The 15,014-nt window shown below is 31.7% G+C and overlaps 1 protein-coding gene across 6 annotated transcripts in view; it reads left to right on the top strand.

Annotated features, from left to right (window-relative positions):
* The window catches only part of LOC118184756 (neural-cadherin-like), a 639,735-nt gene that overhangs the window by 452,239 nt on the left and 172,482 nt on the right, over positions 1–15,014 (top strand). For all 6 annotated transcript variants that reach the window (XM_085823079.1, XM_085823083.1, XM_085823080.1 and 3 more), the window contains exon 3: positions 6,141–6,256. In XM_085823079.1, the coding sequence (XP_085679205.1) occupies positions 6,141–6,256 (116 nt within the window). The remainder of the gene's footprint in view (positions 1–6,140; positions 6,257–15,014) is intronic.

The raw sequence follows: 15,014 nt of genomic DNA, 5'->3' as shown, positions 1-15,014 counted from the left end.
TGACTCATATAATCGATTTGTTCGGAAAATTAGGTTTCACATTAAAAAATATTCCTCTTTCGCATACAGCCGCTTAAAATAATTAAGAAAAAGGAAATTATGTAATGAATTTAATAGTTTATGTAATTTCATTGGGGCCTTCTAGTATAATCTGTTAAATCTTTTTAATTGTTTTAAAAATACAACAAAGGCATTGCTTTTTGACAACACTAAGTTATTGCTAATATTTTATTCTAACAATTCTAGACTATAGATACAAAAGAAACTATACAGTGAGCTGCAGTTATTACAATTTACTACTGCATTAAATACGAATAGGCCTGGAATGAAGAAAAATATTTTAAATAATTTTTAAATGCAAAGTATCTTATTGTTTAACAACTAAATATGAAACATGAAATATATATATCAATTTATTTATTTACTTCATATCATCACATTTATTAGCGCAAAGGGGTAATTTGCCGAAAAGGGCTATTAATTTCGTTTTGGCATTTTGCGTCGGTTCACTTTTCAAACTGTTGCCACCAAATGTTAGAGCCCTGCATTATATTTAAAGAAATTAAATAACGAAGAATCTGCATGAATTTATGTATGTTTCTCGCACTGTGAAAAAATAACGATACCTATAGACATCAAATTTTGAATAACGGGCATCTGGAAGTCCAAATTTGGAATTTTTTTATTATCTATTTCATATTTTGCCAAACACTAAAAACTTCTTGATTAACAAACTCAACGATTTCAAAGTGAGCAATTGTTACACTGTATAAGCGGGGTATTTAATATCTAGTACGCGAGACTGTGTATCGAAAGTTCTGAAGATATGTTCTTTTAAATATTTTGTAATATTGCTATTGAATTGAATTTTATGGTTTAAGTGCGAAAAACATGATATTTAATAAATAAAGGTAACACACTAAACGTTAAAAAACTAGTAAAATATGCTTATTCTGAAGTACAAGAATTCAAAAATAAATTTACTTTCACACAGTATATTATAGTATGGTGTTATTAAATGTGATATTATTCTTGATCTTTGTTAAGTAATTATTAAGTTTTTTGGTTCAGTTAATAAGTTGTTTTTAGAGGGAGTTCAATCCATATTTTGCGCACTTTTTTCCTAACCATTAATTTTTCTCCACATAATTTGTCTGAATTTTCATTAATTAATTTTTTCTATTCTATATCATTAAGTTGATATAGAACAGCAAACAAAAATGTAGCCTGGAAATAATGCTGTGACAAGGTTGCATAAAAGTTTCTTTGTCGAGGGTGAGTGATATCAGAGTGCAATAGCTTCATATCAGTGGTGAAATCCTGTGCCTTTGGTAACGATTCTGATTGAAACTCGAAGGTCACTCCAGTGGACAAAAAAGTAAAAGAAGTCTTTTCATCAGGGTCAGGAGTTGGACACTTTGTTATGTATGAGTGAAAGACTCACTCCCCCTTGGAAGTTCAGCGCAAGTAAACAAAGTGAGATATATAAGGTGGTTTCCTGAGAAGAAAAAGAACTTTCCTGTTTGAAGCTATGGGCATGTTTGCCCGCTAGAACGATCATTCCTCGTGTATAATGCGATAGAGCATTTTTCCTGTAACAAAATTCTGAAATTTCGGGATTCAAGATATCCAAGTCCCATATTGTCAAGATATGCAATTGTTAAGGTTTCTTACCTTGTTAAAATTCATGTTAAAACTTGAGTTTGAAGTTCATTTCAACCCTGTATTACAGCCCGTGCTTTGTGTAGCGGTTTTGGCCGCTACACCACAATGCTGAAAAGAAATACGTATAAAATCCTCAGAGATTGATAATTAATCATGTTCATATGTAATATATTTATGAGATTAGCTACAAGTTTAATAACAAGAGCATTATATCCAATGCATAACAATTAATTCCAAAAATGAACAGCTCTTGTTTTGTAATTGTTCTGTATGCTTGGCTGAAACATTTCCCTGGAGAGCTGGAATAGAAAAGTGATCTAAGTCAGTAAATTCTGAATATCTTCACGAAACTTGCGCATAAAAGTACAGAATTTTTTATATTTAACTTGTGGTGTTCCTCTCTTTGTCTAAAGTAAATGTAGAGGAAACTAGAGAACAGTTAAGCGACTTATCGCTGAGTTCAAATACCTAAAGTCGTGGACTCAAGAAGGGTTAACTACCCTTTATTTCACTCAAAATAAGATGAACAGTTGGCACCTTTCTCAGGCTTACAACAAAGCCTCCACTCGGGCTTGAACTCAAAATAAGAAATAAGAACTAAACTATAATTAAAGAAGAGAGACTTAGCCGAAGCTAACAGTTACCTACCGTACTTAGCCCTTAATTTAAACTAGCTGGCGAATATCAAAAGACACGTAATATACGACCGAGCTAATCTTCAAGAGAGACTTAGCCTGAAGGCAAACAAACGCTACTCAGAATTCCTAGCTCTCTCTTACGAAGTAAATTGAACCTTCCTTAAATACTGCTCCTAACTCATTTGCATTCAACGCGATTCTAAAACCTGTTTCTGGTAGAGAGTTGTAAGTGGAAACAAGAATTGATAGAAAAGCACTTTAAAATTAAAATAATTATTATAAAATTAAAATATACCGTACAAGCTTATTAAAATGTAACAGACAGTTTACTAATTAAATTATTCATTCCTCCACAAAAAATAAGACTTTATATTTTCGTAAACGCTTTCTTACAGAATTGGTGTTGTTTTAATAAAATGTCTTATATCGTGTGGAAAAATTTTATATTTCAAACTGGGAAACGTTGAAAAATTGTGTATTCCACCAACAATAACACGATGCTTAGGATCAGTGTTAAAAGTGTGTATTCACATTTCCGAATCCTCTGTATAATGATGAGAATAAATTTGCTGGTGAAATTCCTCTCAAAACAGCAGAAATTACATGAAATATAAATTATTTTTTAAATGTTAAAATTTTTAGCTTGCTCTTGCATTGGTATCTCTTGAAATCCCTGCAAATTTTAAGCCTTATGAAAAATTCAAGGGGGAAAAAGTGCATATATTCTTTAAATTTCTGTAGACGAGAATAAGTTTCGTTCTTTCGTTCTGGACCATTTCACATTCTTTCTATTAAATAAAAAATTGCTAGTATAAACTTTCACGATTCCATTTGAAATATTGAAACGTGAAAGCAAATACTGCTTCGATTTCTTTTCCGAGACCTTCATGAGGCCAACTTTAAAACACAACGCATATACCTCTGAGAGGGAATGTCAAACAGTATCAAGAATTCCGAGCTCTTAAGTGCAGAATTGATTTCGGAAATTTCTTTTGTCTCGAGTTAGTCTTTTATTTTGATTTCTTTTATTTTGTTATTATTCTGATCCCCGCAGTTTTACCTTTCTTCGCGGTCGATATGCTCTCTATCATAATATTTTATCGGCTACCCAGTCGTGCTTGGAACGGTTCCATTTTCAGCCAAAACACTGCATAGTGAATTGAATCTTTTCCCATTTCGTTAACTGCTGACACGTAATTTGAAAGAACTCTTGGTGGAATAAATAGGATGATGTATTTTATAACATGTGGTTTCAGGGTTGATCCATTTCACTAAGTGTAGATAGCAATAAGAGGCATTTTGCTTCATATAGAAAAAAGTGTATAACCTAAAGTACATAAGACATGTATTTATTATTAACTCCCTAATCTAGGGATCTGTGTACTAGTCCAGCACGTAAGTACTGGACATACAGTACGTAAATCAAGTATGGATTAATAAGTCTTTCATGGCATTATTACAAGCTACATTTGTATCAGATTCAATTACAAAATTGCATGCCTTTACTTTGATTCATCAGTATGATAAGAAGATTTAAAACACTTTTTTTTAAATTTGTTTGCCTAGTGCAGTTAATTAGACCATGCATAGTACAACTCAATTCTTCTGGTCAGCACAAGGTAAAGACCACGAGGCGACGAGCCGATGACAATAGCAGCAATTTGTTGATGCGAAACACACATTAACAAGTTATTTCCAGACGGGTTAAATTTTAGCATAATTGTTTCATAGCTGGATTAATTTTCAACACAATCTTTTTGGATAATTTGTGCAATTCTCATGCTTCTTTTCCATCAAAAAAGACATCATTCCATGCGTGTGAGATATGCAAGGGACGCAGCCCCGCATATTCGTGCGAGCCGTAGTCAGCAGAGACAGGTAAAAAAACCTGTTTAGCGGGTGTTTATATGCACGTGTAGTTCTGCGATTCCAATTAATGTTACGATAGTGTCCATGCTGATGAACTGCGTGCTGAGAGAAATTTCCATTCTCAACATTCCCTCCGGCCGAAGAAAAAAGTTGTCCCATCACTGAACAAATGAAATCACTTTCTGCTGGACACAGTTGAGCTTTCGTTTGCGCTATACGCACATTTCACACCAACATTTCACGTTACTTGAAAAAGCACTGCACTTTCACATTTCATGATACACATACTTTACATTCCTAAATTTGTATTATTCTCTGAAGTACTCATGTATAGTTACTCTGCCTAAAATACCTCTACAGATGTGATTCCATTCAATAAAAATTTTGCACTTGACATTATCAATTTTGATGTTACACCTCTTAACCATTGTTTACCTTGGTTTACATTATCTTATTCTTTACATTCTAGGATCATATTCACTTTTTCATTACATAGCTAATTTTATCATTTGATCGTATACATTTCACATATATAAAGTCCCTAATCAAGAGATCTGCGTACTAGTCCAGTACGTAAGTACGTAAGTACATAAGTCAAGTATGGATTACTAAGTTCCTAATCTAGGGATCTATGCCTCTAGAGCAGCGGTTCTGAACCTTTTGACTAACGCGTACCATCTGAACAAAAACTGAAAAACTTTAGTACCACCACTACATTTTACAATGATTATTTTTTAATTTCTCACAAGAAATATTAAAAATTATATATTTTGCCATTTGCACAAGCTGTTGGATATTTGTATAAAATATGCACACATAAAAATATATTAGGTTAAAAATTGGTTGCCATTTTCATTAGCAAAATATAAGTTATAACACTTTTAATTCTAAACTTTAGTGTGAACTTTGGGCCTGTTTAGATCAGTTTCTTTTTGTTTGGTCTTATTTAACTTAGTTTTAACCGTAAATTAGGATCCACTTTTAATTTTGTTTGGCATTTATTTTTCGAAAATAACATGGAAGAAAATATCACATAAATAGTTTGTGCAAAAAGACAACAAAAATTTAATAGTTTTATTTGAAATGCCTTTAAATTTTTTTTTTTTTCGGTTCAGTCAAAAGTTAACAAGCGTATTATTTTTGAAATCTTCAGTTAGAGTTCGAAGTTAAAATTACTTTGTTTCGCTTTGCGTACCACCTATTTTTCTCTTGCGTGGTACCCCAGTGGTACGCGTACCACTGGCTGAGAATCCCAACGCTAGAGCTTGTGACGTTGACGATAAAATTTGAAACCTCTTTGATGGAGTTTTTTCCAAATGTTTGGCTGCCCAAAATGTCATTACATTACTTTACATAGCATTTATCTCCAGGTAATTAGATAAATGTTGTCAGTGCAAGAAATACAAGATCTTTTAATTTATTTTCATGTAATCTTGCAAACAACTAGTTCTCAGAATACTGCCGTTTGGTGAAACATAAATTCTTTGTGTTTCAAATTTAGTCACTTATTTATTGATTAAGTCGGATTTTAATTAATCTGAAACTATTAATTCGCTGAGAAACTTAAGAGCAATAAACGTCCTATAATTTAAAGCATACGTATTTTTTTAATAATACATCTAATTCGTGAAGTTAAAAATACGTTCTAACAGGAGCTGGTAAAAAAACTCTTTTTTAAGTATTACATAAGATCCCACCCAAAATAGCGTATGCCTATGCATACGATATGATCTCTTATATGAAACAAATGCGTATTAAAACTCAATTAATGCGATATATTGCTAGTTGGATGCTTCTTGAATTCATAGTAACTTTTCTGCAAGGCAGATTAAAGAATACTACTTGCTTTGAAGCTATATTGATATTGCTTGGTGTATTACTATACCTTTTCTATGATATTCCCCAATGAAAAGTATATAATTAATTTGATGTTCACATATATAAGTGAGAATTTTTTGCTCTTTCCAGCGTCACGTATCCGGTATGAAATCACTCAAGGTAATATAGGTGGTGCTTTTGCCGTAAAAAACGAAACAGGGGCTATATATGTTGCGGGACCACTTGATTATGAATCCCGGAAAGAGGTTAGTTTCATTTTTTTTTTTATTTTCTGACATATATTTGCCACTTTACTGTGAGTTTTGTGAATAAAGGTTTGTTTACTGTTTGTAGCGTAACTTCAGTTTCTTCTTGATTTTACTATAAAATACACTTCATTTTATTGTTTTGTTTCGTTTACTTTCTTATTGTATAATTGTAATTTTTGTTCGTGGAGTTCATACGTTGGATGTAGCGAGTCTTCTAAATACTTTTAATACACTTAGAAACGGTGATACTGAAATAGCGGCAGTTTAAAAGGTTAAGAAAATCTTTCACTCAACTGAACTATATTTTCTTCACCTTTTAGAAATTACTAGGTATCAAAAATTGTTTCTTTCATTTTTGTTCATATTGTACAAAAGTAGTGACTAACAGGTTTTTTTTTATTATTTGAAAACATACAGACTCCCCTTCCACTAACTAAAACATTAAAAGTTGCATGCATAAGTAAAACGAACAAAAGAAGAGAACAGCAGTATGGACTTCAAGAAAACAGATTAGTTCACTCGCCAAGTCACACCGAACATTTTTAAATCGTTGTGGAAGCATAATCTAGGGCAATCAAATGTAGGGCATGAGAAAATCAAATGTTCCAGATCCTGAGGTACTATTTTGGAACATTTATAAGGTATTTTCTCCCGACTTCTTAGCGGGCCTTTGGAGTGTAGTGGTCTGTACACTGGGCGCGTATTCCAGAGGTCCGTGGTTCGATTCCCGGTGAAGGCGTTGCTCATTTTTCATCTTGCCTGCTTCCTGCTGCCAAAAAAATACCTAATGTCTCTGCACATTCACCACTTGATCTTAGATTAAAACGAAACAGGTAACTTGCAAATTTACCGTAACCAGATAAAAACCGGAAACTTTAAAATTAATAGAGAGGAAAGACTCGGAATGCAGTCTATGGTAAACAGAAGGAAAGAACTTTTTGGTGACCTCAGCATTACAAGATGAAATATATTCCTCATTCAACTTCGCTAAAAGTTTCTTATAATGAAAGGACTTCCAATAGCTCTTTGGAATACTAATGTTGATATCGATGGGTAAATTTAAGGCATCTTTAGCTAAGAAATCAGCTCTTTCATTTCCATAGAAACCATGGTGAGCACACACATGAGCAAAGCGGATATCAGTTCTTGTATGTATTTTTAAGCGAATTGACAGTTAATAGGGTTTCGATAAGTAATTTGTCGCAGCTGGTAATACTGTTCAAAAGGTGAAGCAAAGAAAGAGAATCGGAACAAGTAAGGTACACTGTGCTAAAAAAAATGCGACAGTTCTATATCTCCGGTTCTACTGGGCCAATTGACGAAATTCAACTTGTGTTTTTCATGCCTCGAAAGTGCGATTTAGGGTATGTATTAGATTTATATATATCAGTGTTCTAATATCGGTGTTTTGACACAAAATCGGACTTTTTCTGAAATAACATACCAATTTTTTTAAATATTTCAATTCTAGGACTCAAATTACGCCAAACAACCAAGTTTTGTAGAAATCGCACAAGTAGTTTTTAAAAAAATATCGTTAAAACTTTTAGCTCCTCAGTGTTAATTTATTTTGGTATATATTGATTAACTAATTCTCTTTTTTTATTAAGCTTATTTGATTCTTCCTTTCACATTTCGAAATTCAGGTTCATTCCAAATTAAATTCACCCGTTTTTTATCATTTATTTTTAAAATTTGTATTTTTAAATAAATTTTACAATTTTTTCTAAACCAATTGGAATTATAAGCTGTAAACGTTTTACCATCATCTTAAAGTAGACATATTTCTCAGCATACCTGTAAAAACTTAAAGTTTTTATTCAAAATTTCCGAAGATATACGTAAATTTATACATTGGCGCGTTTTGAAATTTGGCATATTTGTTGAAAGAGATAAAACATCAGATGTGTGTTAAACACTTTGCTAAAATTATTTGAAAGTTAGAACGATGTGACTTTTTTTCCGTTGATGCACAATGTAAAAAGATAGGAAACGAGGTACCTTTTTTTCCGCTGCACCATAATGGAAGGGAAAGGAAAATTGGTTGCCATATATTAAGAAGTTCGCCAAGTGAATTATTCTTGGCCAAACTGAAAAACATTTAGCCAAGATAAAGTTTTGAGTTTCTCCGTAAATTTCGCGCGAAATTTTACAAAATTTAATATCTGGGAATAATTTGAGTTGAGAATCGAAATATGGAAAAAAAATTATGTTATTTCAGAAAAAGTTCGATTTTTGTCAAAATGCCTATGTTAGAGCAGTGCTATATATATATCTAATATATATGCTATGTCGCGCTTTCGAAACATGAAAAACGCAATTTGAATTTTGTCAATCGGCCCAGTAAAACGGGAGATATAGAAGTGTCCCTTTTTTTTTTTTTTTCTTTTTTTCTTTTTTCTTTTTCTTTTTGTGTGTGTGTATGTTTGTGTGTGCTGTGTACCTTGAGGATGCTGTCCCATTATTCTTGAACCATTTGACGGCAAGATAAAAATACACAGAAGTTCTGCTTGAAAAACTGTGCATTCATTCTGTATATGGTGTCTAACAGGAAATTCATGGGTCGCTTGCAGGGAATACTATATTTTCCTGCAACCCATGGAAAAATTAGCATTGTTATTATTACTGAACATGACTAGTCTGATAATGCACATTACACTGATAAAACGAGGCACAAACTGACTTCATACATGCAAATATGAAAACTGGTAAACGTGTTGCTTCCCAAGAGCGTCTGTAATATTCTTGTTCAGTTGCGCTGTATTTTATTTTTTTAATTTAAATAATCGAAAAATATATTAAAAACGCATTATAAAATTTTGACTTTATTATCTTGTATTAGTTGCAAAGTTGTTCTAGCTCCAAAATTATTTACAAAGATTATTTAAAAAACATTTAATGAGGCTCTCTGCTTCAAAATACTTCTTAAACGTGTTGTCTTACATACAAAATGCGTCTCTGCTTTACATAACACCGATAGATTTTTCTTTAATATTCTTGGCCAACTTATGAACTTCAAGAACAAAATATATCCTTAGATGCTGTTAAAATGCATGAAAGTTTTGCCTACGTTTTATATGCTTTATTCTTTTTTAAATCTCCTGTTAAAGTTTTGCATGATTTTTGTTCTAAGTATACCATTTTGTAAAGCATTGTTTCTGTAAAGTTAAAGAACACGCAGTCATAATTCAATCACATATGTGATGCTTTCAGAATAGGTATTACTTCTGTAAGAGGAATAGTTAAAAATTGTAATTCTGCAGCAAAACGTTTAAAAGAGAGAAGAATTTTTATAAGTCATTATTTTTATAGTAATTTAGATGTCAAAATAATTAATTCTCATACTAGTAGTTATTCCTTTCTCTACTTACACGGAAGCTTCGTTTTTTTTTTTTTTTTTTTTTTTTTTTTTTTTTTTTTTTGCTTGTTTTAAATAATGAATCTAATCGAGTATTGCGTCTTAAACAGGGTATTTTGTGATACGTTATAGGTAAATGCAGAATTCCATCAGTTTATACTTAAAAACCATTTTTTAATTATGTTATTAAAGCAGTCTTATTTAAGAATATTTTTAAATTACTATCATGAAAATTGCTGTATTTTTTTCCTTTTTAAGTAATCAAATTATTGATTTTTATTTAAAACTTAATTAAATATGTTTATTTTTTAAGTTCTGAAGCTATTCTGATTATGGCTCAAAACCGATATGTACGTTCTTACAGTTACAATAAAATAAACATATTATTATGATTTTATTGATCAAGTTGACTAGAGCAACTAGCTGTTGTCTATCTATAGAATCTTATAAAGACTTAAGATTAAATTGAAAGATGATGCAGAACTTTAAAACTGTAATTTAAGTAAGAATGTTTTCATATTTATATGCGTTTCATATCTATATCTGTATCAGTTGTTCTGATTTCAGTCCTTCTTTCTTACTCCATTTTCCTTCAAAGAATGCATTTTTTAAATTTCTATTTTAATTTTTCTTATTGTATGTAACTTTTTTATTCACTATCAATTGAAAATCTAAATTTTATGCTAATGGGATATCTGTAACTTTTTAACTAGTATAATAGCTAATCGTTATAAATTTATACGTTTGTCGTTGCTTTTTTACAACTAGTATTTTATTCTGATATTATTATTCTTGATACGTACATGCTGATATTGTTATTCTTGGTTCTCAGCTTTTATAAATGTAGACTATTGCTGAAAATTCTTTCTTAGATTAATGTGTCTTCTTCATTTCGATATTATTAGTTGTTATTCCAAGATAAATATGATTAACTAACTTGAGATATTTTAGAATTTTGGCTTAAGAATCGAAATGTGAAATTTGAAATTTTACAGTTGTATTTGTACGGTTCTACGCAACTTTAAATGTGAAATCTCAGAATAGTAAATGCAGACAGACCACTTACAGTCCCGTCTACTTTCTACAGTAAATAGCAACTCAGATGAAAGTTTAAAATAAACCTCTTTATTAGCGCATCAGCCTAATGAATACGCAAATTATACAATAACAGAAACCAAATAGCCGCTCTTGCGGGAAACATAGAATAACTGTGTCAATGAAATTAAAGTAAGTGACACGCGTCTAAATGAGCTTTAGCTCGATCCTGAATATTAAGGAAGCGGACGCGGCTAGCGAAGCTAAAGCTGATAAATCAAATCAGTAGCAGGTAAGTGTAGCTAGTAACTGGTCCGTTCTAGCAGCTAAAAGCGTTTTCAAACTCAAAAAGTTTGCATTTATATATTTTAACTAATTTTCATACTGGTAGGAGTTAAAAATCGTAAAAGAGGAAGTAATAAGATAACTCTGCTAAGTAACATAAACCCTACAACTTGTTGTAGGGTTTATGTTACTTAAATAGCAATATGTTACTTAAATAACAATCTAAAAGTTCGATTTTTCATTACTCGAAATTTTTCCTCTGCCTCCTTCAGATTTACTTTGTTGAACCTCTAATGCACTTCTCCTTACAATTGTTTAGTTAACCTAACTGTATTACAAAGATTCCATAAAAGTACTTTATAAGTTCATAAGTTAATGAATGTTTTAGTGTTTAAAGATATCATATTTCTGTTCAAAATTTTGCAAAAAAAAAATTAAAGGAATTTATTCTGTATTATTTTTATTGCTAAAAATCGTTGGTCATTTAATTTATGTTCACAACTAAAATTCGCTTATTATAATTCAGTAACGAATGATAACTGAAAGATAAGGCATCAGCTTTAACAATGTACCGCATTTTCTTGATTTATCTACAATTTCAGTTGATGAACATTATTTGATTGATACAATAAAAATTAATTTAATTTGGGTTAAATAAAACTCTTGGATTTGAATTGAGCTACTTATCAGTATTAAATTGGATGCAAATAATCTTAAAATGGAGCATTATGCTACTCATTTGATGAATAACAGAAAATCTTCTTTAAATATTTCGTTCAAATATTGTATATCATTATTTCAGGAAATGAATACTTCTAATGTAATTATCCTCCAGTTTCTTTTTAGTTGTTTATCTCGTTCGCTCTAAGCTGGTTTTAATGATTTCGAATCAAAACTACGTTCCTGAATTTCAGCAAAAATTTGCACAAAGCTGCTTCCCTCTTCAAAAGCTGATAAGAAAATGAGTATTTAAAAGAATGACTCCAAATAATTCCTCTTATTCAAACAAAACAAAATTATATGCCAAAGCGAAAGCAATTTTAAACCTGCTGCAAGCTAATCAAGGATCAATATAATAAAGAAAAACTGCCGAATGTGAATCCCTAATGCAAACATTTTAAATTTAAACGCTAAATGAAAGCATATTTTTATACGACAAGTAATTATTTAAATGGAGAAAAATGAGTATTATTCTTTTGGAGAAGGCAAAATGTAATATACTCATCTAAGCGTGCAAAGAGAAAAAGATTTTAAATTCCTTCAGTTTAATAATTAGAGCAAAAAAGTTTAAAAAAAAAATTAGCATAAATGAAATTTTAGGCTCCAATTACAAGTTTTTTAATGTTATTCGAAAACAGATCAATGAAAAGTAATCTCTCTTTATGGAGATATTGTAACTAGAACCTCTCTTAGTACTGTAATTAATTTCATCAAAAAGGAAAAAAAACTGTAACTACTTTTAAATGATTGTGAGCTTTATCTGCAATAATTCAATTCTCTCTTCATTGTAGAATAAATGGTTTCTTTCAATAGTCTTTCACGATTTTGTTCAAATGGATGTGTTTCTTTTGATAGATATTGTCAGAATATTATAACTTGAGATTGAATATTGGAGCCTGAATGAAAGCAAATAGGTTTAGATTCGAAAGCTTTATTTTAGGTTTTATTTAATTAAAAATTATTTGAATACATATGGTGTATAATTTTAATTACCAAGATTGCAAGAAAAGTGAATCTTGTCATGCGAGACTATTAGATGAAATAACAAAAATTAAGTTTGAATCTCGTATGGAGTATATAAAATTATTTCACAGTTTTTAGAATAATATTATAGTCAACGTAAGTGTTAAAATAATAATCTTCGTAAAACGTTGTGAAAGAAAACGATACATTATGAAATTTGGCAAATTAAAAATTACGACAATTCCAGTTAATTGAAAAGTACCAAATTTTTTCATAACTATTTTTGAATAAATTTCCAAAATCTTTGACGATGGATTTTATAATATTTGAATATATTTTAAGGATGTATATGTATTGGTATTTATCAAGTTGGTTTTATGATTATGGTTTTAAGTTATGATTCTTTTTATAATATACAAGTTGATCCGGAAGATTAGTATTATTTTAAGGATGAGGAATGATAGCACATTTTCAGAGAAGCATTGATGTAACAACAGTGAGATTTAGATGCGTAGAAAGGCTGATTGCGAAGATATTTAATGATTAGAACGTCCATCCATTTTGAAGAAGCAGTCGAGCCACATTAAATTCTAGATTTATTTAAATTCTCCTTTGTGGCCACAATTCAGTTGGCACTCCGATCGTGCATATTTCCAGAAAAATTTTGATACTCCTACGTTTTATTTTTTTTCTGACACCATTTGTTACGTTATTTTCTTCGTTCCCGTTCGTACGGGGTTCGTGTAGATTTGGAGTGAATAACAACGACAGCACTTCATGAAGTATCGAAACACACTTTATGTAGCAATATCAATCAGGACAGCTCCAAAACACTTTTACAGTCGTCGAAGATCTACTATAAACACGCTGGAACAATCAGCGACACAGCCTTCACACTGTCAGGTAATAACGTTGGAGACAGCTTCACTGCAAAGCACCAGAGTACAGCTCCCGACTCTGCTCGGTCGTTCTCGGAACTCCACGTACTCTCGAGACTCTCCACGCTACAACTCAAGATGCACTCGACGACACACAGAACACAGCTCCCGACTCTTCAGTTCAGTCGTTCCCGGAACTTAACACACTCTCTTGACGATGCGCTAACCGCGATACACTAAGAGACTCCTTCGACGACCCACTCGGCACTCGCTGCATTTCTGTCAACTCGATCGACTCCGTATGGGCTGACTAACTCGAGACTAACTATTTCGCACTCGCACAATGACTGATTATCAGCTCGCTAGACGAGGCACACACACTGTGGGCCAGCAGGGTTTATATAGCTTTTGCCTTGCGTTTGAGAATATTCTGGGCGAAAACGGTAAGAATTCGTTCCAGAAGGTTCTCCATCCGTCCATAGCATATCGCCAATTTTGTCGCCAAATGAGCGATTACTCGCCAAATGTGGCAACCCTGCCTTCCCTCGCTATTTTATGGCAATCCAAAAAATTGCTTTGCGGGGAAGCTATCCTACCAAACCTGGACATTTCGTAACAATACTATTGCGATAGAAGCGAACATAGCAGCACATAGATGATTGCAGCAAAGCGTCTTGTCAAGGTGAAAGTACAAGCAAAAGAGAACAGTGATGTGTACCTCAGAGGAAGAAGAGAGGCAATCGAGAAGTTTCAGTTCGGAGCTTTGGTTTAGAATTACTTTGGTTGGGCAAGAGATATCTGCATTAAGTTTTACGTAAGATCGCATGATTAATTTGATTGAGGCAGTTTAGACTTATTTCGCTATTTTTAAGGCAGAGAGAGGAATTCCCCAAATTAAATAAAAAATAAAATAGGTTATAGCCAATAAATTTAGAAGTTTGCTTTCATATTTTTTATCTTATACACACACACACAAATATATATATATATATATAATAAATCTGTGTCAAATAAGATCGTATATACATGTGAAATTAGGTCGCATATGCGTCTAAAAATAGTTGGTTCCAAGTTAATTGCAAGATTATAATTTTAAGTTATGATTACTTTTATGATATACAAATTGATCCAGAAGTAAGAAAACTTTTGAACATTCATATTTCTGAGAGGTTTTACTTTCCTTATCTTGGCATAGCTTGTATAGAAGTTTGCTTATTATCTAACTATAATTATCATCTTCAGATGCCTCTTTAATTTCAATATAATATCAATTTTATCATTATAATAATGTTAAATAGGTCCACCAAAGTAACAATCATATCCAACAAACGGCACTTGATTTACAATATAACACAAATTCCTTATTATATTAATATTCACTGGGGCTGTCATCATTTTCGAGCAATGCGTGAAGATGAGTTATATCGTTGTATTACAGCGCAAAACACAAGTATAATGGAAGTCATTGATACATGCAGTTGGATAGAGTCTCTTAACATTGGCTGGGATCTAGGGT

Source organism: Stegodyphus dumicola, chromosome 1 (assembly GCF_044657685.1).
Source record: "Stegodyphus dumicola isolate Sdum_Otavi_A_Nest chromosome 1, ASM4465768v1".
Classification (NCBI taxonomy): Eukaryota; Metazoa; Arthropoda; class Arachnida; order Araneae; family Eresidae; genus Stegodyphus; species Stegodyphus dumicola.
The sequence above is the reverse complement of the archived record's forward strand: the minus strand, read 5'-3'. Positions and strand labels throughout refer to the sequence as shown.